Source organism: Nasonia vitripennis, chromosome 4 (genome assembly GCF_009193385.2).
Source record: "Nasonia vitripennis strain AsymCx chromosome 4, Nvit_psr_1.1, whole genome shotgun sequence".
Lineage (NCBI taxonomy): Eukaryota > Metazoa > Arthropoda > Insecta > Hymenoptera > Pteromalidae > Nasonia > Nasonia vitripennis.
The window spans coordinates 27,971,634-27,999,568 of NC_045760.1; the positions used below are offsets into that span (position 1 = coordinate 27,971,634).

The 27,935-nt window shown below is 39.8% G+C and overlaps 3 protein-coding genes and 2 long non-coding RNA genes across 8 annotated transcripts in view; 4 read left to right on the plus strand and 1 right to left on the minus strand.

Moving 5' to 3' along the window:
* Positions 1-29: 29 nt before the first annotated feature.
* Positions 30-27,935, minus strand: part of LOC100121638 (choline O-acetyltransferase) — a 34,853-nt gene continuing 6,947 nt past the window's right edge. Inside the window, exons 4-12 of one of the 2 annotated variants that reach the window (XM_008211782.4) lie at positions 6,556-6,728; positions 5,467-5,647; positions 4,973-5,147; positions 4,665-4,894; positions 4,051-4,262; positions 3,834-3,956; positions 3,412-3,613; positions 2,932-3,132; positions 30-2,845 (exon numbers count right to left, since the gene is read on the minus strand). In XM_008211782.4, the coding sequence (XP_008210004.1) occupies positions 2,636-2,845; positions 2,932-3,132; positions 3,412-3,613; positions 3,834-3,956; positions 4,051-4,262; positions 4,665-4,894; positions 4,973-5,147; positions 5,467-5,647; positions 6,556-6,728 (1,707 nt within the window). In that variant the 3' untranslated portion in view covers positions 30-2,635. The remainder of the gene's footprint in view (positions 2,846-2,931; positions 3,133-3,411; positions 3,614-3,833; positions 3,957-4,050; positions 4,263-4,664; positions 4,895-4,972; positions 5,148-5,466; positions 5,648-6,555; positions 6,729-27,935) is intronic. The other variant, XM_001605196.5, reaches the window with a different exon arrangement.
* On the plus strand, positions 3,516-4,794 carry LOC116417456. Its single transcript, XR_004227706.1, has 2 exons — positions 3,516-3,631; positions 3,791-4,794. It is a non-coding gene; the product is annotated as an uncharacterized LOC116417456 (long non-coding RNA).
* Positions 11,064-12,851, plus strand: LOC100677993. The gene is made up of 4 exons (XM_031930621.1): positions 11,064-11,317; positions 11,376-11,932; positions 12,005-12,055; positions 12,119-12,851. Exons 2-4 carry the CDS (start codon positions 11,821-11,823, stop codon positions 12,298-12,300), a joined length of 345 nt encoding a protein of 114 aa, XP_031786481.1. The 5' UTR covers positions 11,064-11,317; positions 11,376-11,820; the 3' UTR covers positions 12,301-12,851.
* On the plus strand, positions 16,446-18,952 carry LOC116415677 (ankyrin-1-like). Of its 2 annotated transcripts, XM_031930619.1 has the most exons (3): positions 16,446-16,538; positions 16,605-17,354; positions 17,437-18,952. In XM_031930619.1, exons 2-3 carry the CDS (start codon positions 16,619-16,621, stop codon positions 18,915-18,917), a joined length of 2,217 nt encoding a protein of 738 aa, XP_031786479.1. In that variant the 5' UTR covers positions 16,446-16,538; positions 16,605-16,618; the 3' UTR covers positions 18,918-18,952. The 2 variants fall into 2 exon arrangements, with proteins under 2 accessions (XP_031786479.1, XP_031786480.1); XM_031930620.1 differs by having other exon boundaries at positions 16,511-17,354.
* On the plus strand, positions 19,037-25,422 carry LOC103316702. Of its 2 annotated transcripts, none has more exons than XR_004344895.1 (8): positions 19,037-19,212; positions 19,307-19,430; positions 20,441-20,693; positions 20,899-21,112; positions 24,749-24,783; positions 24,879-24,990; positions 25,126-25,167; positions 25,275-25,422. It is a non-coding gene; the product is annotated as an uncharacterized LOC103316702 (long non-coding RNA). The 2 variants fall into 2 exon arrangements; XR_004344896.1 differs by having other exon boundaries at positions 19,125-19,212; positions 19,326-19,430.

Consider the following 27,935-nt stretch of genomic DNA (forward strand, 5'->3'; position numbering starts at 1 on the left):
AGCGGGAGATACGAATTACAATACTCATGTATAAATCAGATAATTTCATTTTATTTTTCTCAGCACAATCGAATATACATTTTTCAGCTTTTGAAGTATTATCTATAACAGTGCCTATAAAGTGTTTTTTAATATCCTTATTTATATCGACGTTTATAGTCGATTGCATAATAACTCTCTCCTCTATATTGTTGATATATTTTCTCTTATGCATATACGCATTAACTCAAATATTCGTTAAACATTTAGTTATTTTTTCTACACAACTTTTATTGGCTCTCGCGTGATATGCGTGTGACATTCTTGGTCGCTTGAGTGCGATCACGTATGCGTTTGTTTATAGTTTCTTATATTTATGACTAGATTCGTTTAATGGTTCGCTTCTGTTTTTTTTTCAAAAATAGTATGCTTCACTTGTTTTTGCATATTTTTTTCGTTATTATCATTAATCGCTTGAGTGCAGCCAGGAGCGTATAATAATCAAGCGTCGAAAAATATATTCACGTCGAAAGATCGATTTAATTTTTGTTTCAAATTTTTTCATAAACACATAGAATAATAAGAAGCGTGTGATTCGGTAACACGTAAAAAATAAAAGATGATCAACAGTTTTTTATAGCAACATAGAACATATAAATGTCGATTTTCAACAGAAATATATATTATATTTATGTAACATTTAACAAATGCGGTAAAATTAGTCTATTAACAGCTGTTAACATCGAACATAAAATGCGTACATTAAGTTATAATTCATTGCATTACTGCTACATTTTTTCAATCGTTTTTCTTAAGTGTGTATAAGCACGTAGTGCATAATTGTACATCAACAACTTGTGCACTTTATGAACACGATTACGGCTCATTAATTACCTGAGCATTATTTAACACTTAAGTGTGATTTGCAACATTCAACGAGTTTGTATGTTGTGTATAAATAAAACTAACGAGTATTTCTTTCAGGAAATCGATTAAAAAAAAATGAAACTACGCGTTAATGACAATAAAAAGAAGATATCAGGTACTTGGAAGATTACATTCGTAATATAAATTACATCAAAATATATATAGAAGGCCTCGCGCTGCGCCTCTTCAAGAAAAGCTGTAACAATTTTCGCGCTATTTAATAATACTTATAAACGTAAATTTAAAATATTAAACTTCGTCGTATAACAGTGAAATTAGAGCTCCATATATTTACATATAAAAAAATAGACAATTAACGAAAAATAGGTCAACGATGATTTGTCTCTTGAATATAACTACAATACATATACGTAAAGCTTGAGAGGCCGACAAATGAGTTTAAATGTATAACATCGATGTCAATCTAACATTTGGCTACCTTAACAATCAATCAATTTGCGACTAGGATATACACATAGGAAACTCCTTCCCATATCATTGAGCTAAAGCACCTTCTACTTACATCGATAAAATTCACCAACATTTATGTTTTTTTTTTTTAATCATATTGTGCATATAGAAAATAACGATGTTTTTACTTGCTTCTGTGTTGTAGATCAACTAATGGCTAACGGATTTCTTCGTAAATCTTCTTTTTTCAAGCGCCTCAGAGAGATAGATACAAACAAGAGCACAGCGAGAGAGAAGACTCACGAGCTCGAATTAGAGACCTACCTAAGAATTGGACAAGAGTTACTGTGCGGGCGCCAGTCTATAGAAAAGTGTTGCGACTGGCTACGTTGTACCTATTATGTTATGACGAATCCGAATACGCAGCCGTCGGTGTGCTCGACGAGAACATTTTTCGTCAGGTATATATGGTAAAATCGTCAATATTTTATAAGTACTTTCAATCGTTATCCGAAGCTTTTTCTTTTTCTTCGCAGATGCGAGTCACTGGGAATACAAACGGTCGAGCACACCGCGACGCGTGTGCTGAGATTCGTCGAAGATGTACAAGTATACGATAGTTTAGTTTCTTGCGTATTGCCTACCATACACGCGTATAGTTAACGACGAACAAATCTATACGTCAACAGCCGCTCTAAATCATAATAATGTAGTATATACGTTTTTACGAGTGTCTGTCTCATTACGTGCTACTTTTGCTATATAAACAATATATCATCGTTATTTGTTAATAGTCATATATTAATATTATACTTTGTTGTTCTGTGGCGCTTTGTAATCTTTGCAACGTTTCGAGCGACGACCGATCGATATGCTTATCTGTTCCCGTGTGTGTAAATAAAATCGCGTAGTCGATCAATCCGTCGTCTCGCATATATATATAGAATAATAATATTGTGTGTGTGTGTGTATATAGATATATAGTGACATCTCTCTGCTAAAACTTTTTTCTCTCCCTTAAAACATACGATAAATACTTTCATTTTTGTATATCACTCGCGTTTCATCATATACTTTCAATATATTACTTTCATCTGTTTTGTTCTCATATACTTTCAAATTAAAGCTCTACTTTAATTTTTCCCTCTAAAATAATAATTCCGACGCGTAGACCAGCGCGTTCCGAAATCTTTGGTTTTTCTTTCTCTTCATAAATATGCCTATATCTCTGTGTCATATAATCAACTCTGGAAAAATTCGTTATCGTAATTTCGTAGATTCGCATCTCATCACATATCGTTAGACCATAATTGAAAAATTAAGCTTGCTTCGTGTCTTTCAGCATCGAAGCCATGTCCTGCAGGCTCCTCTTCAAAGTCTGGGCGAACTTCATGGCACTGGTGTTCTCGTCGCTGTGGAACGCCGAGCAGGAAAATATAAAGCCGTTCTTCCTGACGTTGTAGCCGCAACCGTAGCCGTCCGGTACGACAGGACCGTAACCGCCGATAGTGTCGTTCTTGGTCGTTATCTGCAGATAACGTATACACTCACTGTTATCCAATTTTTTTCAATTATATGCCAATGTTAGTATAAAAAATTTTTTTCAGATGATACCTGGGACGTCGACAAGGCAAAGTGTTGAGTGATTTTGTAAGCTTCGTCGTTGAAGATCTCCGGAGTAGGTTCGCCGGATTCTTCGGCAGCGTAACGGAAGCCCATCAAGTGGTTATCGATTCCGTGGCCGGTTATGTTGTCCGTCATTTCCTTGGTCTGTCGCTGAACCGCCAAATCGAACAGTTCCTTGATTCTCTGTTTCTGAAAGGAACGAGCGTTTCTGCTCGAATTAAGTCGGCAAGCACTAGGAGATATTATCATATAATATGCAAATGGTATACAAAAAATGTCAACATTTTACGCGCGTTTCCCGCTAGAGTCGGCAAAAAGCTCTACACATCGCGTTCGAAGCTTTGTAAAAATAAGCTGTAATATGGAGAGAGGCAAAGAATATATAGTACGACGAGCTGATGCGCAATAAAAAAAAGCATGTAAAAAAATGTCTACTAGACGACAAAATCGAATGTTTGATTCAGTTACACTGTAAATGGTGAACTGAACTCTTTTGATGCCTTCCTCTTGCGCGTTGCCAGACGGTGCGTGAGTCTCAGGGTCGCCCTGGCACATCGCCTTCACCCAACCGAGAGCCTCGGGACTGGCCGCTCTGATCACGTCCACGCGACCCTTGGCGAATCGACGTATGCCGGCGCTCTCGTACGTGGCCACCAGGTGTCCGTGGAGCCTTGAACCAACGATTTTAGTCAGTATTTCATTTTTTAATTAAAAAAAAGTTAAAGTGACTATGCAAATCATTGGTGATTGCATAAGGGAGGGAAATAACTATTTTTGTCTGCTATACTGTGGCGCGAAATTTGAATAAATTGAAGGAGATAAAAAGAGCTTTGATTTAAACTTATAGGGTCGTCTGCAAATTTATTAGGAAACTCGTTAAGAAAACTCACCGAAAGTATGTCAACTGCAGTGCCAACTGGATGTACACATCAGGACTGATATTGCAGCTCTTGATGAACTCCTTGGAATAATCCTCGAAGCGCAAGATGCACAAGTCCAAGTCTTCCACAAGCCTGAAACCAAACACTTCGCCTCAGCAACCCCATCGCAGCGCACAATCTCCCTAATCTATCGATGAACGAATAAACGCATCAACTATACACTTACGCATCGAAAGACGTCATAGCCTCTCGTATATCATTGCGGCTCTGCTCCGACAAGGACCACTCAAGCTTTTCCGGAGCCGGCAAATGCGAGGAGACGCTGCTCTCGTCCGGCGGCGGCATAGCGTCTACCTTATCCGTCAGCTCTTCGAAGATCCTGAATATCGCCGGTGCCTCTCCAGCCGAGTGCTCGTACGATAGTCCCCACAGACCGTCCTGTATACGTATACGTGTGTAACGTCAGAGTCTATAATGTAGAAAGGCGATCGCCTACCGTCTCTCTCTCTCTCTCTCCCTCTCGTAACCGCCGAGTTCATTAAGTACCTCATTACGGGCTAACTCGCGGGGGATATGATCGCCGGGACGTTTCGTAAATAACGCGCTCGGCTTTGTGTCTAATGTGACCGTGCAGTCCCTGACACCGATAACCGCATCGTCGCGAGTCCGCCGTCTCTGCGAGCACTTGCTTAACTTTACGCGCTATTCTCGCGCGCATCGGAGAAAGTAATAAAACACGGCGATTTGTACGCGGAGACGCGCGCTCTTTTTGTATATGTGCAAATTGAATTGATTTTAATTAAAATTTTTTCAGAGATCACTACGACGACTAATACACACCTTCCCGAGGATGAGCTGGACGGTCTTGTCGAACCAGCGGTTGGCCCCGACGTGTCTCGAGCCACCGCCGTGTATCATGTGATGGAGCACGTTGGCGTAGTCTCGCTCTCCCAACCAGCGGTCCTCCTTGCGCATAGGGTTGTTGAACGTCGTCGGCAGTACGTCGTCGTCGATGCAGACCAGACACAGGCAGCGCTCGATCAGCTCGACGTTGTGACGGTTGTTCTCGTCTGCGAGTGTGAGGGTATTGCGCTTTGTAGGGACGATTTTGAATTTTCTTTTCTTTTCGTAAAATGAAACGTGCTTACTTTTCAGAAGCTCCTCTCTGGCATTGGCCCAGACGGGTCTCTTCGCGGTTGTCAGTATCCCGACAGGCAGTGTTTTAGCATCGGCCGGCACTTCCATGATCTTCAAAAATTGCTCGACCAGCTCGGATTCGGTTATTCGGCCTCTGTCCGAGGCTCTAACGGGTACGCTATAAAACTGTGGAGTCATCGAATTTAAATGCATCGTTCTGTGTATACTTATAATTAGAGAGGTCGATCGTATTGTATCGAGAATTAATATTTACGCCCGACTCTTGTCTCGTGATAGCAATAATCGTGATTATGATTGATAATTACGGTATATCGGAATAATTAATATCGAGCTTTCCGGCATTCGAATCGTAGGCGTTACCCCTTCGCAAAGCTCTCATGCTCGGTGTCGCGCTCTGCAGGCCGCAGTAGGCACTGCGCGAAAGATCTTTTCGAAAATGTACACCTCAAACAAATACGATAATTATCCGAACGAAAGAGCTCACTTGATTGTGATGAGCGACGATTATGTGATCTCCGGAAGTGGCTCTGTTCAAATGCACGTGTTCGTCCATTATCTGTCCAGGTCTTCGGTAGAGACGGAACATCTGATAGTGTTGTGCCATGCAAAGTGGTTGCATCCTCTTTCCATCCTTCGACTTAACCCGCTCCACTTCTAGCTCAGAGCTGAAATGCCCTCGGGGATTATATAAATAAACATTAATTGTCCTTTGTATACGACTTTAATGGGACAATATATAAAAAGCTGATCGATATACGTATATATTCCCTTGTATCCGCGCTGCAACGACGATACGTAATCGCGAGCGGGGCTATTAATACGCACTATTAATACACTAAGGCGCTCGCTATAGATGCAGCGGGAATAAATTGCCCGCGTAGCGAAATAAATTCCATATTGATTTTTCTTCCTACTTCCTTCAGTCTATTACTGGATAAAAAGAAACCGCGTAAGTGCTCGCGATTCAATTCTATGCGTTCCTTAGCCTACCCTGCCTCTGACGGAAATCCGTCTTGCGCCGAGAATCTATAGAAAGCCCCAGCAGCATAAAGCCAGTGCTGCTGCTACTCTCTGTGAAGAGTAGCTCAAAGCATCCGCGATATCCGGCGAGTCTTGTAAAGTAAATTGCTCGAAGGAAATCGTTATTTTACGTTATGTTACGTTTACGCGAGGTACAAAGCTCCTCTGTAGTCCGTTATTTAAAGAAGCTGAATGAAAATATTTACGTTTGATCGCAAACTTTAACCGTATAATTATTCTTTGTGTACGGTATAAGATTCTATAAAAACACTCGCTTGAATAATGCATTAGCCCCGCAATAACTGCCACGTAAAAGTTCGTAGTTACACGAGAAAAAGTCGCCCGAGTACTTACGGAACATTAATAATGACACGCATATTACATCGTACACGCCCTGAACAACGTCGAGTCAAATCTGAGAGTTGAATTAATAAATTTCAGCGGAAATAAGATTAACTTTCGAACGACGCGCGGCGACAAAAAGTTTCGAGGTCATTAATTAAGCGAAAAAGAAGCGAACAAAAGGGCCGCGAGAGCTAATTAAGTTTCATACCTGTCGAGAACCTCCTGGTAATTGAGGAGCTCGGTGAGATAGCGCGCGAGGAAGACGGCAGCGTCTCGCTGGCTGGAAAATTGTTTGGGTTTCGCTGCTAGGCCAGGGTTGCTGTTGATCGGAAGCCCGAGAGGAACCGTCAGATACATGTCTTTCAGCCACCAGTCCGTTGCCTGCGCACATCGTTATTATTGCCGTTAACTAAATATAAATATGCGACGCGAATGGTTCGAAAGTCGTTGCATCACTTTTCGGCGGGAAATTTGAATTCCCATCGAAGCAACGCACAAGCGCAATTTATATACACGAGAGCGAGGCTCTCGCGCGCAAACATGCGATTTCGGTTTTCAATTACCGGCAAATTGAAAGATCACGATGTACGCCGAGAGAGCTGCGCGGCGCACAAGCGAGAGCGCCCGTTAATCCGAGTTTAATGACGCGTCAGTCGCGCGCCGCGCATAAGCCGCTTCGAAAAACGCTTGCGCGCATATAGCTTAAAACAAAGCGATTTTCGTGATCGTCCCATCAGGAGGTAAAATTCATCCAAAGGAGTCGTATATAGAGCGTCGTGTAAAAAAAGCTCGAACAGTACACACTAGCGCGGCGCGTTTCATATTATAGCCTGCGTTTAAAAGCGCACTTATATCTGGGCCACGAGGGGGTTATATGTGTGCTCCGCCGTGCCTTAGTTCGTATATGAATCGGGCGCGGAAGTTCTTTTTCCGGCTGCATAAGCGAAGGTGTATAGAAGTCGAGTCGATATTTTACTCTGTCGATGCTATATTAATTCGCCCTGTCTCGCGCTAGTATAGTGGATAATGCGGTTTGTGCTTGAATCTTTCATGCGCTCAATTATCGTCCCAGAGCGGCGACTGTATTATTATTGTCAGCGCGGGGTGTGATATGTGTTTCGTAGCGCCCGATAATCTGCGCGTTTGCGAGTAATTATATTCTATATATATATATATATATATATATATAGACACACACACGCGCGCAACTCACTCGCGCGGGTTCATTAACTTATACACAAGTTATGTGTGTGTGTGCTTCGACTCGAAAAAGCTGTTCTGAATGCAAATACTTGTAGCTCGTCAAGTTTTTCCGTTGGACTAGTATATACTGCTCTGTCGAGTTTGCGAAAAGAAGCGACGCGTCAGTGTAAAAACGAGACGAGGTATTATGTAGAGGAAGAAGCTGGAGTATATTTTCAATGATCATAGCGAGAAGTGGTTACGATAGTCCGCGAGGCGACTTGAGAAATAATCTCCTTGAAACGAAGCAATTATGATTAGTACACGATTTGCAGCGCTCGGCTCGAGGAGCCTAGAGAGGAGCGTAAAATGCATCGAATAGGCCTACTATACTAGCTGCGCGCTACAGAGAGCTAAAAGTTGCAAAATCGCGCGACGAGTCACACCAACTATATATATATATATATATATATATAGCGTATACACGTGCAGCCGAGTCTTCTGTGTGGGTATAGCTCGCTTCTTCTTCTTCTACTTCTTCTTTTACTTATTTTCGCGAGCGAGCGTCGGCGAGACTTTTCTCACGTTATATAGATTAAGAACTTTTGAAAGAACACACTGCCTCGTTTCCCCCCCCCCTCTCTCTCTCGGCTCTCGGCTTACTTATGTTCTCTCGCAGCTGCGTTTTTGCCGCGGCTTTGATTTATCCGTCCCGGCGAGTCTTGCAACAAAAATCCCACTTTGTTTGCGCGCTTGTGAAACTTTGTGTGTGTGTGCGTGTGTGTATAGATAGTCTGGCTCGATGATACTTTGAAGTTGGAAAGGTGTGCTACGGTTTCAATTTTCTTTTTATGTGTGTGGAGTTTTGTTTGGTTTTATTATTACTATAGAGAAACTTCTATATCCTATAGAGAAATACCCATTTTTATGTAAAATGTTTGAGGCAGAATGAGAACACATTTTAACGATGAGGAATATCGTGATTCGAAAACGATTTCTCCTTTTTACAGCATATTCAAGATTATTTCCCCGGTGGAAAATCGACCCTAATTCTGGACAGAATTTCTGAAAGGAATTTCCGATAGAAGTATAATTTATTTAAAAAAAATTTTGACCAGAAATAGGGATATCAATTTTCTACCAGGCTTTCTTTTGCTTCAAAAGGGCGCATTTCCGTCAGTGTATATGTGTGAGAGCTGGATCGGATGGAGGTTTAGATTAAAAAATCGTTGTTTTCAATTTATTGATCACTCGGAAAGCCATGGTTGGACATTACGTATTTCCGTGTCACAGGTGACATCGCCGCTTCGCAACCCTCTCCGCACACAGTAAAGAAGCTAACGAACGGCATATATACCCCCCGAACACGTAAGCACACACACGCACACACACACACACACGGGTAACCGAATCCTTGACAAGTTATTCGATTATCCCAGCCGCGCACCCTCTCTCTCTCTCTCCTGCACACGCCACCGCGGCAATTAATTATACTCTCGATACGTAGAAGCGCACGTGTGCGTGTGTGTACACCGATGATGCGTCGATTTCTCTGCGCAGACACGTATGCGTATATGTATACAAGTTTTTTTGTTCTTTTAATTTTGTCCGAATCGTGCGTTAGAATATACCGTATTCAAAAAGGAATTACGTGTATCGGAATCGCAGAAACTATATTGCGCAAGAGGCTGATGCAGCACGTGTACAGCGTCGTGTAAACAACGTTGTCTCTACCTGCTGACGATTATCGCAGCGCATTGCGCGATGGGACTCGAATAAGGTTCGCTTTCTTACTCTCTCGACTTTTCCACTTCAGAGACGTCGCTCTCGTGTATACTCCGTCATCACTTCAGATATTCCACTCGACAGAGGCCTATATCACACGGGCTGTGTGTTTCTTTAGCGCTTTTTTTTTTTTTTTTTTTTTTTGCACCGCTGCTTATGTATTATTATTGTTATTACGATTTTTCTTTGTAGCGTGTTATTGTAATGCGCCTGAATTTTTTTCGCTTTTTTTTTCTCTCTCTCCGCATCGCATTGTATTGAATTCGAGCCGCAATTATACGTTACCCGAGACTTTTCCGCGGGAAAAATTCTTCTTCTTCTTCTTCGAGCGCAATTAAGATAATTAAGGGGAAGTTCATAAATCATTGAAGGCTTTCAATCGATGTAAAACCTACCTATACCTGTATAGAGATAGATGCTATACCAAACGCTAACTGCATCAGTCTCGGGTTTTGTTGTTATAAAGTTTCCGCGCATACACACACGTCGGATGAAAGATAACGTTATTTTCGTCCAAGCATATAAGAAATCCTCGAATTCACGACGATCCATCAGAATTTCCACATGCTCGACTAATCAGACATACACCTATATATATGTATATATACGATCGAGAAACGATTTTCCTCGTAAATATCCCTAATAGAGGAGTGGGAGGAGGGAGTACACACACACACACACAGATACACAAAGAGGAGCAGCGGCAAAAAGAGCCGATGGGAATTGAAGTCTCTTCTTGCGTGAGAGCTTGACGCTTCGCGTGCGAGCTTCTTTATATTATATACTTCGCAAAAAAAAAGGAACGAATATGATCGATGACGCCGATGCCCTTCGATATACATATATGCATTTTTCAAAATAATCGTTCTTTACGCCGATCGAAGCTCGCACACACACGCTTATGTCTTCTCGCGCAGCGATTTCGACACGTGTGTGTCTGGCATAAGCAGCGGCGTCGTGTTCTCTTATTGGAAAGTTTTTTCCCCGATGTATACGACCGGACTAATCGAGCTATGCGCATTGGAAATTGCAATACACGCTTATACTACTCGTGTCGGCTTCAACGATGAAATTGATGGCTATGGATATTCGACGAGGACTTATTGCCGCGCGACACGATCTCTATCACCCCCCCTCCACTTACCCCAGCACACAATTATTGTTTAATTAATAGTCAAATAATCCAAATCAAACATAACTAAATTCACTTAGAACAGTATATGAACTGTTATCTGTTCCTATACTTTTTCGATCACTCAAAAGAGTAATATTTAGAATATAAATAGTAAACAAATGACGACAGTCTTTTGTTCGAAAATTTACTTGCCGCCATAAATTATCGCGGGCTGTACAAATTTTGTTCATCAAGGATATTAATATCAATCATAATATAAGATATATATTATTTTCAACATTACTTTAAAAAATAAAATTTTTTATTCATGATTGAATTTTATAAGTGTCAATTACGGTCATATTACGATTATAATTACATTAACGTATAATCGTGAAAAAACTTATCTGTATGATGTTTTCAAAACTTGGATGGATGTTCTGGCGCGATTGGTGATTAGTGATGTTTTGTTTATAATTAAATAAATATAATAGTTATTGTATATAAAGGCTTAAGCTTTGAACTTTTTGTAACAAGTAAAATTGTAAATATAAAATCACTAAATTTTGAAATTTTGAGTTTATAGTTACTTAAGATTGCAATTAATTGAATGTTATTATTTTTTTTTTTTGCAGCCTGAACCAGAAGACTAGATATGGATAATATTTATAAGCGAAGACAAGGAATAGACTGGGAAAACAATCTTTATTTGAAATTACTTGGTTTTGTGCGTGAAAATAATTTATTAGTTGATGAGAATACATATAACAGTATTTCTAATGAACAATTGAAAAACTTAAGTAGCACAGTTTTTCCAAAATATGGACGGAAAAAAGAATATCAGGAGAAAGTTCGTTTCTTTTTGGAATGCTTCTGGAAGATTTTACAAGTAAGTTATTTCTAAAATTATTTTATTGAGCATACATTTCAAGATTATATATTTTCAGATTTCAATATAGAATTCATTAATGCCCCTAGTCTAAAAAATGGCTTATTTATAAAGAAAAGCTTAGTAAAGCTATGAGTATAATTGATATAAGGAACGACTTAAAGAGTTTTTTAAGAGATACTAGTTACAAAATTTCGTTGGACACGAGAAAAAAAATATTAATTGAAATATACAGTATTAAAGAATGCAAAGATATTCAACCATGGATAATGAAAACTTTAAATAGTACTTAATGGTTTAATCGAAATGAGATATGTGATGAAGTAAACAAATTAATTTTCAATCATTTATCAACTGGAGACGATGATAGCCTAGTTGAACCGTTTCATGGATTTGCAGATAAAGGAACACCTTCAGATTTTAATATCAATATTCTTAACTCTATTATATCTCAGATTTGCAATGAGGTATCGGATAATGCATTTAGTTCTCTCACACCAGAAATGAATAGTATCGATGAATTTCTTGATATTAAAGAGACAAAGAAAGCTGCTGGTTCATCTGTAAAAGCAACAAGAAGCTATAAAAATAAAATTAAAAAGCATAGAAGATCAAGTAAGCATTAATTAACAGAGTTTCTTAATTTTGAACTATAACATATAAATTTCATTATATTATATTTTGCAGTGAATGACAAGATATCTGGACCTGTAATAGAGTTCTTTCGACAAAAAGATGGTATATTAATCAAGATTATTCTATGAGAAAAGTAAAAATAAATAACTTCTTCTCTTATTTTAGAGACAAATGATAATCAACTTCAGTTATTTAAAAAATTAGTTATTTTAAATATAAAAACCAGTAATAACGTTGCTTTTAACAAGTATATGATTGGAACTGGCAAAATAAACCATGAAACAAAAACAATAATTTTAGAAAGTATCTATGCTGATGCTGTAAGAAATGCCATTATTCATTATTAGATTTGTTGAAATGTCAAAGATATTTAATAAGAAGAAAAACTAACGAAATAATTAATGTACTAAAGACAAAGAACGTTAGGATCCACGAGGAATTGGAAAATGAAATATTTTTTAGTGATGTAGAAAAAAATTTTATGAAGGTACTTCTATACTTCTAACATTCTATTTTGCAGTGCTTGAAAAAGTTGATGTTTGACACGGCAATAAAGAAGAATTCGAAATCGGAAAAGACTACATTTTTAATTATACTACTTCCGTAAATAACGACAATACAGAAAAAGAATATGAAGACAGAAGTGAAAAAAAGAAGTCAATCGAAAAAGTAGCCGTACTTATGCAAGACTTGAACGTGGAGATTTCAGAACCGATATTTTGAACGTCTGCTAAAATTAAGAAAACGTATGAAAAAGCTTTTAGTCAAGATGGACCAACAATACTGTACGCATGAGAAAAATAGAAATGTGAAATTTACCGAGTGCTAAAAATACTTTTTAATTTATTAAAGCTATGTATTTAAATGATTATAATAAAATATGAAAATTTAATATTGATATGACTTTTTTGTACATTTTGTTTATTAGAAACAATCAATTCTATATTGATTGTTTATATATGTATAACGCGCGAGAAAGTAGATAATTATAATTTTTGTCTCTATACGTGGACGAAAAAAAACTGCATGCAATTTTGAATTATTCGCGTAACATTTTCAGTAGCTAAACAGTTGAAGCAGATTACTGGACTTATAGTATTATCTGAATAATTTGTAGTATACTAAATCAATTAAAACAAAATTATATAAGCTGGAAAATAGATAGTCCACGCATTTAGTTCTGATTTATTCATTTGTAATGAGCTCTTCTTTCAGCACCAGATCGTGTAACTGCATAATTCTTCATTAGCTTTTAGGACTTATCTATATACGTTTAATAGACTTCAATTGAAATTCTAAATCTATGAGAAATGAATTCTAGGTACTACGATTAAAAATACATACATTTAGTAATAGATAGTCCACGCATTTAGTTCTAATTTATTCATTTGTAATGAGCTCTTCTTTCAGCACCAGATCGTGTAACTGCATAATTCTTTATTAGCTTTTAGAACTTATCTATATACGTTTAATAGACTTCAATTAAAATTCTAAATCTATGAAAAATGAACTTTAGGTACTACGATTAAAAATCCATACATTTAGTAATATTAGATGTTATTGGTTTTAATTATAAAAGTCCACTTTTTATTATGTCTCAGGTTATTGTATTAGGCCTATATATATAGTCTCATCAGAGTAATTTTTAATGTAGTACATCATTTACACCCGAATTATATAAATTGAATAATAAAATATATTATGTTTATATCGTATTTTTAGTAAATGTTGCTAAATATTTGTTTCTTTGCAATCTCTTAACTCTCGGTAAGATCGTGCAACCGCTACCTTTAGCTTTTTAGCTTATTTATTTACATTTTGTCGGCATGCAATACAATCCTAAATCTATGAAAAATAAACTCTGTCAATTACTTTAAAGCATCCATATATATTTAGAAATATCATTGCGCGCATTTTTTTTTTTTTGTAATCTTAAGCTAATCTCTCTCAGTATATGCGATCGTGTAACTGCGGTACACTTTATTAGATTTTCAATATTGATCTATGTTTTGTAGAAATAAATTAAAGTTCTAAATTCATGAGAAATTAACTGTGGCAATCACTGTGAAGAATCCATGCATTTAGTAACCAACTTATAAATAAAATGTTCAAGAGAAGCTCAAACGCATTTTCGGAGTGGCTTGCGCATGCGCAGTTCGGCGTTGTGTTGCATGCTCAATAACTCAGAAATGATTTTTTATTTTTTTTATAAATATATGCCATTTTATAATATTTAGCGATGACTCAATTAAAAATGGCTATGGTTCAATTTTTTAACATCATTAGAATTTCGGTAAACGTCATATTTTTTGAGAAAAAGGTATTTTTCCAAGGTACATATAGCGCATTTGTTTTTTAATTTTTAATGAAAAAACTACGGGGGTTCAATTAGAACAAATTGATTATTCGTAATGTGCAATTAAAAATACATCGATTAGTATTTTTTTTTATCATATATATTTAATATTTGCCGGCTGGGGTAAGGGGGTCTCCTAAGCGTCAAGTTACGGAGATTTCAACAGACAGAACTAAGCGAATGCGTGTGTGCGAAGCCAAATGCTATCGATTTGGAATTTTTTTAAAAATATTTTGTTTCTTCTCTTGCGATTCATCCAAGTTGCTTTAATTGGGAGTAATTTCAACTTTAGATTCGAGAGTGTAATGGGATATTCGACCGATGCAGGGCGGCTTCATTAAAGCGCACTCCTGTTTCGCGCGGGAAGCTTTTATTTTTCAAACTTATGTATAATAGCGTATCTTTAACGTTATTTTCTTGTTTGCTATATAATAAGTTCAAAGATAATATTGTCGCAATAATAAACAATCGCACATTATATATTGGACCCTTAAAAAAAAAAAAAACGCACAATTTTAAAAGTCCACACATCAACCGGGCCGTTATACACCTGTGTTCGGAGTAGCGCAAACGCGGCGTTATCGACCTGCCGCGCCGCTCGCGCACACGTCGCTCGCGCATATCAGTTCAATTCCGTGTGATGCATGTGTATACGTCTCTGATATTTTGTATCACACGTACAGGTATACACTCCGGCGTATTTATCTCTTCTCCCAAAATAACAGCGAGTCTTCTCGCACACTTTGATGGAATGTATGCGAAGTTTCGTATATGCGTGTGTTATATATAAAAACGAGGTAACGCTAAACTCGAGAAATCCGAGCGACGCTATACTTTTACCGTATACACGAGCTTTTTAATCAACGCGGAACGCCTACTGTCCCTGCATCAACTGTATCATCATGTGGGAAGCTTGCGAGAGCTTTTTCCTTGAATAGTTAAGCTCGTTAAGGGGGTTCAAAAGTCAATTAAAAATTCAAATTTCGCGCCACAAAATAGCAGAGGAAAAATAATTAATTTACTTATAACGATTAATGCAAGTAAAATTACACGAAATCTAGAAAGCTTCGAAAATGCCATTTTTTAACGTTTTCTCGGTTATAATAACTTGAAACTTGGAACGATGATGGATATAATTACATAACGGAGGGCAACTAACTCTTGATTTTTCGTAATTTTGCTTTATTTAATTGTTTTTTTCGTCTGCTATTTTGTGGCGCGAAATTTGAATTTTTGATTGACTTTGGGACCCCCTTAGGGCCTGTAATAATTAAAAGTTTTTTATGGTTTTTCAAACACGCGCGTTTAAGGTATATAAGCGCGTTATCAAGTGTTTTGCATTGTCTACGTCGTGTGTATATTGTCTCATTTCATCGCTTCAATATGATCCGCGCCGGTTTGTAATCGGAGAAGCACTAAAATGAGGGAACTCGCAGGAGGGTTAAATGTATCCTGCCATATATATATATGCATATACCGTATACGGATTCTGTTTGTCTATACTTGTCTAACAAAAGCATCGCACACCGTCGGATATTGAATGTCCTGTATATAATGCATTCTCTCACCCTTTATTTGGATTATATTATATGTATAAAATGTGCGCGTAATGGAATTGTGTCTACGCTTCGGTTTAAGCTGAATTAAGTGAATACATCAATATCTGCAGCTAATTTTTTTTAACGTTAGCATACGTACCCAAAACGAATTAGAACGTCCTTTTTAAAGGTTCGCGCGTAACCTGACTATATATATATATATATATATATATATTTACATATGGCTCAAGTACTTATACTTATCATATATATAGGCTGCAAATATTCAGTTATACAAGGGTTGCTCTAAATCATTGAAAAGAAATTGCAAAATTCCCGCTAAAACATGTCGTTTTTTCAATATTTAGTAAGCGTCGCGGTCGAAATGTCGAATGCCGATAAATATACCTATATATTCTCTACTGTGAGCATATAGACTGTGGCGCCCCCAAAATGTTTTTTTTCCCGCGTTAAATCTTATGGAGGCAAAATAGTTCGAGCGGCTGCCATTGACAATAGCGAGAGCGAATCCCATAAGATCACCTGTTAAAAGTGACATCAGCGCCAGTCCTCCCCTCCAACGACGCGCTCGCACATCGAATAACCGGTTTATATCTGAACTGGAGCGGTGAGCATCCATTCGTGTGCCGATTAAACGTAGATCATTTGATAATTGAATAATTGATTTAAGGTAGGTGTAGGAAAGTAAAATAAAACCCACGACGGCCGTAAAAATATCTGCACTGTTATTTCACAGATCGCAACTGCAAAATGGTTGATAAAGAGATCGTAAAGAAATTAAACAGGTTAAAAGCCTTCTGCGGCCTGGCTTTGAGCGCTTCCTGGAATAACTACGAATTATTGAAAGTCGCTCTTCAGTGCGAACAAAGAGATGTTGCTTTATTCTTGTTAGGTGTAGACTGTACAGTAAACCGTAAATCTGATGTAATTGACAACACACCTTTGCACTATGCGGTGAAGCTTGAGGATACCAAACTTATTCAGACACTCTTATCAAAGAGAGCTTCACTTACTTGCCAGAACCAAAGAGGTGATACACCTCTTCATTTAGCAGCTATGTCAAGAAACACTGCGATCGTTGATCTACTCCTTCAAAACTTAGAATCAACGCGATACGCCAATCCTGCAAATAAGTTTGGTCTCACACACATGCACATTGCATGTATGAGGGATAAGCCAGATATTGTCAACAGGTTTTTGATAAGTGGTGTTAAAAAGGATGTTTCAGTAAACTTGGATTCTCCTTTATGGCCTGGATACACACCGTTGCACTTTGCTGTAGAATTTTGCTGCTTGGATGTTGTGCAATTACTGATGAAACATCGCTTTGATGGTAAATACAAGGATGCTCAAGGAACAAGTCCATATGATCTATCGTACTACAAATATCAGAATGCTTCAATGATTAATTTCTTCATGCATAAACAGTATTTGGACTCTGATGGACCAATTAATTTTCACGTTGCTTGTTTGGAAGGCAATAAAGGTATGTTACATGTTAATTAATTAAAATTATAAATAAATACTATTCAATTGATTTTTTATAAATACATATATGGTTTATACAGGGATTGTAGAGAAGTATTTAAAACATGGAGCAATGAGAGATGGTTGTAAAATAAACATTTATAAGAGCTGTATATATGAACTTGATAAACCACTTCACTGTGCTGCAAGGAGTGGATCTGCGGAAACAGTTAAATTATTACTAAAGTATAATGCAGACATACATAGTACTAATAATTGGGATATGACTCCACTGCATGTTGCATTTTATATGGAGTCAATAAGTGATTTTCAGGAAAGAGTTTTCAAAGTCCTATATTCAGCTTATAATTTTAAAGATATGGACAATCTATCTGACGATAATAGATTATCCTTTTTTCATATCATATGTTCCCAAGGCAACAATGAGTTAATTGAATATCTTTTGAAAAAAGATGTTGAGGTGGATAGTTCAATTAATTATGTTTCTGATGGTTGGGATCGGATAGGATGTGAAGGTTATACCCCTTTACATTTTGCAATACAGAATCATCATCCTGAAACAGTAAAACTACTCTTACAATATGGTGTAGATATTACAAGAGGTGATGAGACTCCTCTTGAATGCGCAATATCCTTTGAGGATAATGAAATCATAGAAATAATTTTAGAAGGTGTATCAAATCTCAGTAGTGTGAAAATATATACTGGAGAAAATCCATTTCATATTCTTTTAAAAGATTATGGAGGTCATGACTGTCAACGTTTCATAAATATTTTATATGAAAAAGGATGCAATGTTAATAGACAGTCCTATACTGGGGATACACCACTTCATAACGCATATTTTGCTTCTATTTCAAATATTAAAGCTGTATTAGATATAGGGGCTGACATAAACATTGAAAACATAAAAGGCGAAACGCCGCTTATGGTGATAAAGAGAGAAATGTTATCAGAATATTGGCATTTCTTTAATATGGGTTTACCTTATGTATACAAAGTGTTCTTAAGCCATATAAAAAAGTTGAAAACGATTGGATTTTACGTGAGTGAAAAGAATAGATTCATAGAAATTGATCAAGGTAAAAGTTACCATGAAGTAGAATATTATTCTGTCTTACAACATCAATATGAAAAAGAGATAGAAAAAATGAAGCAGATCAAACTAACTAACTATTCGTCGCTTTATGACATTTTATTTGCTGATGCTAATCGAATGGCTTTTCATTCTAATAATCAATCATTTTTAGACATAGTGAAGTTAAATGATTTCGACGATCAGTTTCCTTCTTATGGGTATTTGCTCAAATTACAATTGAAGAAAGGAAACAAACGAAAGGCTATTCTGGAACCTGCCAAAAAAGCATTGAAATTAATTTTGAGAAGAGAATTGCTCGATTTTTGTGCAGAAGAAGTATTAAGTTATCTAAGTGACGATGATTTAAAGTCTGTAATTCGAATCACCAATAAGAGTTGCGATTTCCGACAAATACTCGAGAAATATGATACTGCAGGTATGAAGTGTGAGGTGGACAATGATATAAAATCAATGAGGGACTAAATTAATAAACATGAACGAAACATTTGTCATACTCATTTATTATTTTTTAATAATATGTTTCTCACATATTCGAATCGTAAGTCCTAACGTAATCCTATATATATCCGTCAAAAATCCTTCCTTATAATCTAGGTATGTTACCTGCACCTATACCTACGTAAAAGGAACTTCACGATCGTCACGTTGTCATTACTGTTTCTGATCACGTGATGTGATTGGTCTTCGTTCGCATTCCCCTGACCCTATACCTAATACCTATTGCGACTTAGCGAGACCTAAACGCGTAGACTGAAAGGTAAGTATAAAGTTGTGACATATAAGTAAATGAATTCGTCCTTTAATCATGATCTGCTTATAACCGTTTATATAGCATAATCTATACTTCTTAGCGAACAAACTACTCCCTAGGGTTCATTGAGCAGACCGACAGTACGCGCGGCAGTCTTCTTTGTGCCGTTACTTAGTCGAAAAACACGGAGACTCGAAGTTTGCTGCCCGGCTTGGACAACAAAGGTATGCCACCTCCTGTTATAAACAATCAAGTATTCATCTATTCAACGTTTATATTATGCTAAAACAAAAGTTCCTAAAAAATATAACCTTAAACTAACCAAACTCTACTAATAAAAACCGTCATCAATCAGCGACATCATGACCGCGTCTAGAATCTAGATATCCTGATTTTAAAAGATCGTCTCTCTACACAAGCCGAAAGTGCAGCATAGGATAAACGCAAAGTCGCCTCTCTCTCTCTCTCTACCCTACAGAATCCACAAGGGATTTCGCTACTCGAGAAACCGCGACCGCGTCGTTTTTCACCGCTGCATCCCAAATCTTTCGCTCGCGCATCCATCTCCAATATCTAAGTACTTATACCTAAGCTTCTCTCGCTGAATTACACCCTCAATTTTCCTGACCCAGTGACGCCTACATCCCCGAGAATCTCGGCTTCATCGGGCGGCGGCTCCCCCGTACACCTATCATAAGAGGAAGAAGAAGCCAGTGCGGTATCCAGGAGTTCGATATCGCTGCACGTGCTGTATACATATAGGATATAACCGCGGGATTAACTAAGCGTGCGCGTTCAATCTCGCGCGGGCTTCCTTCGCCGGCCGGCGGTGGCTTTGCGAAATCTCAAATTAATTCTCCTCGCGCGACGCTCTGTGTATCTTACGCTGATGCTCGTTTCGCCTCGAGCCATGTATCACCTCCTTGGGTGTATGAGAGAGAAGAAAAAGCGCGGCGGCGGCGGCGTTGTTTACTTGCTCCGAACTTGCGATTATTATTTCGACGTCGTGCGCTCCCTTTTCCGAGAGAACGGCGTCTTCTAATCGCGTTTTCGAGGAACGAGAGTTGTTGCGAGTTTGCTGCACAGACGCGCGGGGGGGAGAGTCAGAAATTCGATCGTTTCTACAGCAGACGGAAGAAACGAGCAAAAGGCGAGAAGAGGCTCGAGTTTCTCGCTCTCTTGGTGATGTGTATCGAGTTTCTCTTATAGCGAGATATTTCTTTTTTTTTTACAGAAAATATTTCCTCGAAGCCGGCCGGCGGCGACGTTCAAGCAGCACTGGCTTAAAATACGTAAGGCTCGATAGGTCACACGGTGCGGTCCTCGTCCGGAAGCTTTTCGCCCCCTTTGAGGTCGGCCTGACCCAGATCCATCGCAGTTGGTTCTCTCACCTCGCCTCACCTGTGCAGCAGCGCGCCGTCAGCCTCTGTGCTCGCGGGCTGCAATCGTTAACCAGGATTCTGCGCACCAGACCACTCTCCCTCTGTGTATGTGTGTGTGTGTCTGGCACACGGCCGAATCAGCCTCTTGTTCTACTCTACCTGTGCTGTCTCCGCTGTGTAACTTTATTTTAAAAACTCTCGTCGTTTTGTTTCTCGTCACTCTTGGATTCGATTGAGTTATTGTACTTTTTTCACGCTTTTTCAACATCACCGAGGCGTGACACTGAAACGTACAATTTTTTCATTTTAGGATTCACTCACGGATATGAAAGAAACTCGCAGTGCATTTTTCACCCGACGAATTCGGCTATTCCCAGCCCGCTAAAACGTCGCTCCGAATTAGTCGTCCAACTTTTATTCCTCTGCATCGGAAAGCAGCTCTTGTCGTATTCGGAGGGAGAAAATATTCGACATTCATCCGTTCGGAGAATTGCTACTGCTGCAAAATTCCGGAAACGTCCAGGGTAGATCGTGTGATCTATATCTTCGTCGAAAAGAGGCATCGCAAAAAAAGCTTTCTATCCTGCCATGCGGCTGTTCCTTTTTTTCGCGCTCGCACCTTCTTCATCGAGGCGCACGTACCTAGAGCGTCTGAAGGAAGAAAAGGGAAAGTTGATAAGAGCACGGGGTGTATCCCCGGCGTTCGCACGAGGATAGAATTAAAGGTTAATCCCGCGGGGTTTGTACAGCCTCTCTCTCTCTCTTCTTCTTCTTTCCACTCGAGAGCGAAGCTTCGCCTTTGGAGTAGTGAGAGTAGGTATAAGAAAAGCGAGAGATCCGTGGGATGAGGCTCTTTGTTTTTAGGCGAGGCGTATACACGACACCATAAATATTTGTCCTCTTAAGTGCGCGAGCGCGCGCGAAGAGCTGGAATAAGGAGAGCTCGGTTTCAAGTTCTGCGCGCCGAGGAAAATTGCGCTTTTCTTTTAATCGTCTCGTTTTAGAGGATTGATTTCGCTCTGTCTCTCTCTCTCTCTCTCTCTCTACCTCGTGGTATTATACAATCGTGTAAGCGTCAATCAGATTTGAATGCGAGAGCGAAGGTTATAATTAACGGAGACAGTGTACACGTCGTATTAGACAATATCGCAATAGTGATCCATCACCTCGAGGCTCCGCAGCTGCAGCGTCGCGCTTCGACTTAATTAATTAATTCTTGAGTGAAATAATCTCTCAAGACATCCCGGGTACTATAGGAGTAATTTAATTTCGCTCGTTAATGCTTCTAACAGCTAGAATCTATCATCTCGGTTTGTTATCTCTCGTCAGAACTATTAGCAATCGAGTTACAAAATTATCCGCGCAAAGCCATTTCCGAGTCGAAGACGCCGTTGTTTTTCGACAAAACACCAGAACGCTCTCGAGGACTCTCACCTTTATCGAGCCCCTCTCTCTTCTCTCGTTCATCCCATGTGTGCGTGTGTGTCTCCGGGGGAAAATTGGCCAGGCTCGTTTTTTCCCTATCCCCTGGAGGATTCTCTCCCCCCCCCCCTGCAGCTTGGCACACCCTCCGCATTCGCTCGCATCCCCTTCCTGTATGTATAGACGCGCCTTTTTCCATCTACGTACCTTTCATAGCAAGTATATATATATATGGGTATACGTCCGCGCGTTGGATTTATACGTTACACGGGCCCGCGATTATTCCGCTCGCTTTGCCGAATTTGTTTAGCTCGTTTAGAGAGTGATTTTCTCTTCCCACGTGTAATGGCTTATATATAACGTGTTTCGCTATCAGTTCACATCTAAAGTATACAGAGGAGAAGTGTCGGCGAAACTTTCCGCGTTGAAAAGAAAAACTCATCGAGAGCTTTTCAAGATGAACGGGGGAGCTTGCGAGGAAACGAAAATCGTTACTCGACAATCATAAAGTAATTTAAAGTCCCTAATTGCCTCGGCCCTGTCTGAGAATCCGTAAGCAGAGGCCGATGCGACGTGTACTTATGTCTCAACGTAGATTCGTGCCAGTCGTTCGTGTCACCCGCACACCGCTTCTCTCCCTCTTCGACCCCTTCTACACTTTGAAGAAAAGACGAGGGGGGGGTGCAAGAATAGCCAGAACGAAAAAGGCCGAGGCTTGTTTTCCGTATCGCGCCGCAATCCCGCGGAAAATCCCGAGGCTTAGTACTGTTTCAACAAGGGATTACACGCACCCGTGTGTCGTTATATCTATACACGTATACACACACAAGCGGTCGGCAGACAATTCTCCCTCTGTGTGCTGGGCTTTTCGTCTTTTTATACGCGTTGCTGTTTTATTGCGCGCCTTTGTCGCGGAGAGATACATCGCGGAGAAGGTTGAGGGGATGGGATTAGAGAGATTCGAGATTTCAAGAAATGTGTGTGCGGATTGACGAGATATGTTTGCGTATATGATTGTTGAGGAGAGAGAAGTCGAGATATTTGCTTGTCGGCTTTTCTTATATTCGACTTATGTCGCTATCGTGTAAAAGTGAGCTTTGTGTGATTGACGCTTTTAAATTTGTATTGTAATAGAGTACACAGTTATGTAGAAACGCGATTTGCGCCCAATTGCTAAATCCAAAGAGACGAGTTGCCATAGACTCAAGTATCGCGTTACCCGCTCTATATCATCCCATCGCGCAACCCGACACCTACACACACACACACACACACCCTCTCGAACAATAACCCAGCGCAAAGTAAGCCTCGAGTCTCCCCCCGACGTCATGCAAAATGAAAGCATATACAATACATCGTTCGATATCGAAAAAATCAGAGCGAAGTCGCGCATGAATTATGCATACTATCATTATCGCGACTGTCGATTTTCAAGTCCTCTCGTCCAAAAAGTACGGAATATAATATACGTCAGGCGTCAGGACAAATACGATTCTACGAAGCCGCACATCAAAGGCACGGCGCGTTGTGTCTTAGGAGACGTCGTTTGATGCCGACCGGTTGGCTGGTTATATGCGCCGGGGAATCCCCGGGGAGTCGTAGATTGATGAAAGTCGAAACTCCGAGCGCGATGCTAATCGCTCGCGAACGACGACTCTGTGCACATCGAGAGGCTTGTGCTCTCTCTCTCTCCGTCGCGGCTTTTGTAATTACATTAGCGAGGGATTGCTCGAATTAAGTTGTAATTGTAGCTTGTGTTGTTCCTCTGAGGAGCATCGATGGAGCCTCATTATAGTTGCTATGGGGATAGCTTCTCGTTGTATCAAAATTATAATAACGTTTCGGTTCAATAACAAACTCGAAAAAGTTTATTCCGCGTAAAGTTTTCCGTGACGAGAGATGTTGCGCGCTCTGGTTTACGCGGAATAATTTGCCACTAAATTAAATGTCAGAGAAGAGAGGAAGAGCAACCGTTAATCTTTTTTTTTTCAGTTTTTCCTTCTTCTTCATAGAAAATCAGGGAAAAGTTAGTAAGCCAGGCCAGGCTTCCTTTCCGCCTTTTTCCTGCCGCCATCCCAGCGTCTCTCTCTCTCTCTCTCTCTCTCTCTCTCTCTCTAGCTCCGTTATGGGATTAGCTACTTTTACTTTCTTCTTTTTCCCCCATGAGAGTATATACAGCTACTGCCGAGGGAAACGAGAAGTTGCCGCGTGTGTTACGTGCATTTCTCGATCTATCCTTGACGGCTTTACTGCGTCCGTCAGCGTCTCCGAGAGGGAGAAGCCGTCGGTGTACGGCAGTAAGTTTACACTACTTTTACAAGTAACACATTATGAAGTTTCTTCGGGCGGGTAGAAGGTGAAGTTGAGCTTGCGCGAACCGCTAGTTTACTGAGAGATTAGATGTTGTGTGTAGGTAAATTCGAGTAAGTCGTGGGGAAGGGACTTTAGATTATGTGTCGTCGGGAGGGAAGTGTATAGGATAGGAAAGATTTGTTTGGTAAAAGTTTGACGGAGTAGAATTTTTTAAACAATACGGTTGGGAGTTTGATCGATGGATTATGCAAAAGACGAAAGAAAATATCGTAGAAAGCTTTAAACTTGTACTGAGTTTAGTAAAGAGATGTAGAAATGGTTGGTTCAGTTTTTAAGGTGTAGCTTAAATTTTCTACTCTTGTTTTTCTTTCAATCTATGTGTCAATTTAATTCGCCTGCTAAATCGTTATTTATTTGTTTTACAGTTATCATGGCTGAAGCTAATAATGGATTCTTAAAGGTAAAAAAACTATCTACTTTTAAAGAACCCTATTCTTCATTCAATTACTCGGTAATATTTAATTAATAGTCAAAAATATATTATATTTTGGTAAGGAGATAAAGAAGGAAAACCAAAATGCCAATCAGCAAATTGAGGCGGAAATTTCAAAGAACTAATGAAAGATCTGCAGACCCAAATAAAAAAAATCAGTCAGGAGTAATTTCGGTAAATAGATAACTGAAAACGATGTATTATTCTTAGATCTCGAAATCAATGTACAGACTTTTTGCACTTGTGACGCTGCATTAACTTCTTAGGAGCTCAATAACTCAATGAAAATAAGTGTTGTACTTTTTGTAGGTGAAAACTACTCAACGTTATTAACTGAAGAGTATGGTAAAGGTAATACATTTTTTAAATCATACATAGAATCTGAAAATAAACATCAAACACAGAGATGAATTCAGCCATATTTTACGAAATTTCATGCATTATGATTTTGTGTACAGGGTTAAAAAGACTACGAAGCGGTCGCCGGGTTCAACCCAGAAAGGGGAGTATATCGCAGAACAATCGAGAAGATAATGCAAATGAATGCGGAGTCTGTCAGTGAAAAAATAAAGCTCAGCGACTTTGCTCTATCGAGTAAGCATCATATATATCTACGGTATATAGAAGGAATTCGTGATCCCAAACATGCACTTCATGCTTAACATTTTTATGCCGATAATGTACCATACTCTCAACTCAGTGAGAAGATTAAGAAAAAAAGCAAAAAAAAATCAAGTTATTCGCAAGGGAAGTATTGCTTCGGCAGCAGTTTTTTCTCCGTTTGGTAATCCAGATGCTCAGTAAAGAAGGCAAGTGCAATATTTTTGAAAGCAAGTTTCATAATATCCATCAAGGGGCAGATCCCATGAAAAAGATTCGAAAAATCGTGCTATAGATGCACGAAGGGTGTTTCTACAGTTATTAAAAGCCATGAAGCTCGACGACGGGTGGTATATACACGCAGTAAAGCGAGTTTATATACGCTTATCGACACGAGACGCGAACGGCGTGGGCAGAGGGACTGCGCGAAATTGAAATTTCTTTCTGCGATTCAAAAGGACCAAGGGCTGTCCCGCGGAGGCCAGAGCACAGAGAGCGTAAGCTAATATTGCGATGCCCCGCGGCGAACTGGAAAATTTCATTCAAACTTCCATTATTCATCCGGTCGGCCGCTCGCTGCCGCGGCTTTCGAGTTAATTCGCGCGACAAGCGGCCGAATTAACACACCCGTCGAATATTCGCCTCGACGAAGTGACTGCAGCAGTGCAGTGCGCGAAGCTTTCAGCGAAATTAAGAGCGATTGTCGAGAGAGCTTCTTCCTGCTCGGCTATTTTGGGACGAAATCATACCCTTTTTTCCAGGTCGTTCTGGAGTATAACGAAATTTACATTATCGAGTTGTCTCGTCTCGTTGCTGTTTTTTCCTCCAAGCAAAACAATGAATCTCCCTTCGCGAAATTCCGAATTTGCATCGTTTAAGGCCTGCGAATTCGGCATCCGCGTCACGATCTCGTGTGTACACAGCCTCTATATATACGTATACATCTCCATAGGTTAACGAGTCGAGTCTCCCTTTCCTCTCTCTCTCTCTCTCTCTCTCTCTCGTGCTTTTAAGAGCAATTCCCCAAGGACGTCTCCGCGAAACGCACAATCGTCGCGGCTGCGGCGTTCGATTTGCCGGTACACATTCGGAAGTACATTTTCGCGACTCTCCTCGTTCTTTTTCCCTCTCTTACTCGGCGGGCGCGTGAAAGGCGAAAAGCAATCTCGCGATAGACTGCGCCTTTCATCTTCCGCGAGTTTCTTTTGCTATTTTCCTCCTTTTTTTTTCGTCGCGCCCAGGGCTTTTCTTGAATTATTAGGCTTTTCGCGCGACGCCTTTGACGCCGAGAGTGCGCGGCGAGCTTAATCGAATTGGAAAATAAACTTCTTTATATACCTACGCTTCTTCTCGTTCTTCTCTCGCGGAAACGCGCGTATAAGCGTGTACACTTGCGCTCGAGCCGGATCAAATATTCATCCCGTGATCTTATGAAACTGTAATCTTCGAGCCGAAAGCTTACTATAATACACTCAAAAACCTACTTTCGCACCTGCTGAAAGTTTAAAAGCCGCGCGTGGCTATAACATTCATAGCGCGCCATAAGCAATAAAAAATTGACGATCGGAAAACGCACACACACACACACACAGATGACGGTAAGAATCAGCCGGTGGTCCTGAAAATCCATTTATTTATTTATTTATGAGCGCAGCGAGGGGTGCGTTCCGCCTGACCCTATCCCATGGGAATTGCGTGAATCCGGGGGATACGACTCTCTCTCTCTCTCTCTCTCCGTTTTTTTTTCTTCGAAATATATGCTCCTTTTTTGTGCCGTGTTCCTTCGCCTATGCTTACTTCTGGGCTGTATATGTATTGAAGTAGACGGTAAATGAGGGAGAGCCCGAGGCTCGCGAGCGATAAGGACGTGGTTTTACAAGGGCAGCGCACGTGAAAGCCTTTAAACGTCGGGAGTACGCAGGCTTCCAGGGATTTTATAGGTTTTCGCGGAGGACTATGCGTACGCACACTTGCTCGAGACTTCGAGGTTTAATCTAAAATCAGATTAGCTTTGGGATATACATATAGCTGTATATTTTTTAAAAGAAACTCTAATCCCCGAATTTTTTTTAGATTAATCTATGCATAAGTGAATCTAAAGCGTAGCGAAAGTCTCGTGTACGATGCAGCGTATCGAGCGACTACACATACACACACGCGCTCACGGAGGAGTCGTGGACGGCTCTCTGGAGGGCGCGCAGACATCACAGCCTGCAGCTTGAAACCGAAATGCTGTTGGGCCACTTAGCCGGGGAATCCCCTGCGGCGCTGTCTCTTTATTTCGAGAGAGAGAGAGAGAGAGAGAGAGAGAGAGAGAGAGCAGAGGCATATTCCCCCGGCGAATTTTTAATAAGTACACACGCACAGCAGGCAAAACTTTCGCTCTTCCTTTAGACGCTCCCTTTGCCGCTTCTTCGGAGCGTTATTTATCTTTTTACGACTGCGCGGTATACGCGCCACGCGCCGTAATTCAAAAGTCAAGCATCCAGTCGAACCATATGTCCGTATCTATATGTATA

Bases quoted from the DNA above. Each gene is read 5' to 3' on its own strand.
- LOC116415677 (XM_031930619.1), top strand. From the start codon at position 16,619: ATGGTTGATAAAGAGATCGTAAAGAAATTAAACAGGTTAAAAGCCTTC. The intron at 17,355-17,436 runs GTATGTTACATG...TGGTTTATACAG, and splicing joins TTGTTTGGAAGGCAATAAAG to GGATTGTAGAGAAGTATTTA.
- LOC100677993 (XM_031930621.1), top strand. From the start codon at position 11,821: ATGAATAGTATCGATGAATTTCTTGATATTAAAGAGACAAAGAAAGCT. The intron at 11,933-12,004 runs GTAAGCATTAAT...TATATTTTGCAG, and splicing joins TAAAAAGCATAGAAGATCAA to TGAATGACAAGATATCTGGA. The intron at 12,056-12,118 runs GTATATTAATCA...CTCTTATTTTAG, and splicing joins GTTCTTTCGACAAAAAGATG to AGACAAATGATAATCAACTT.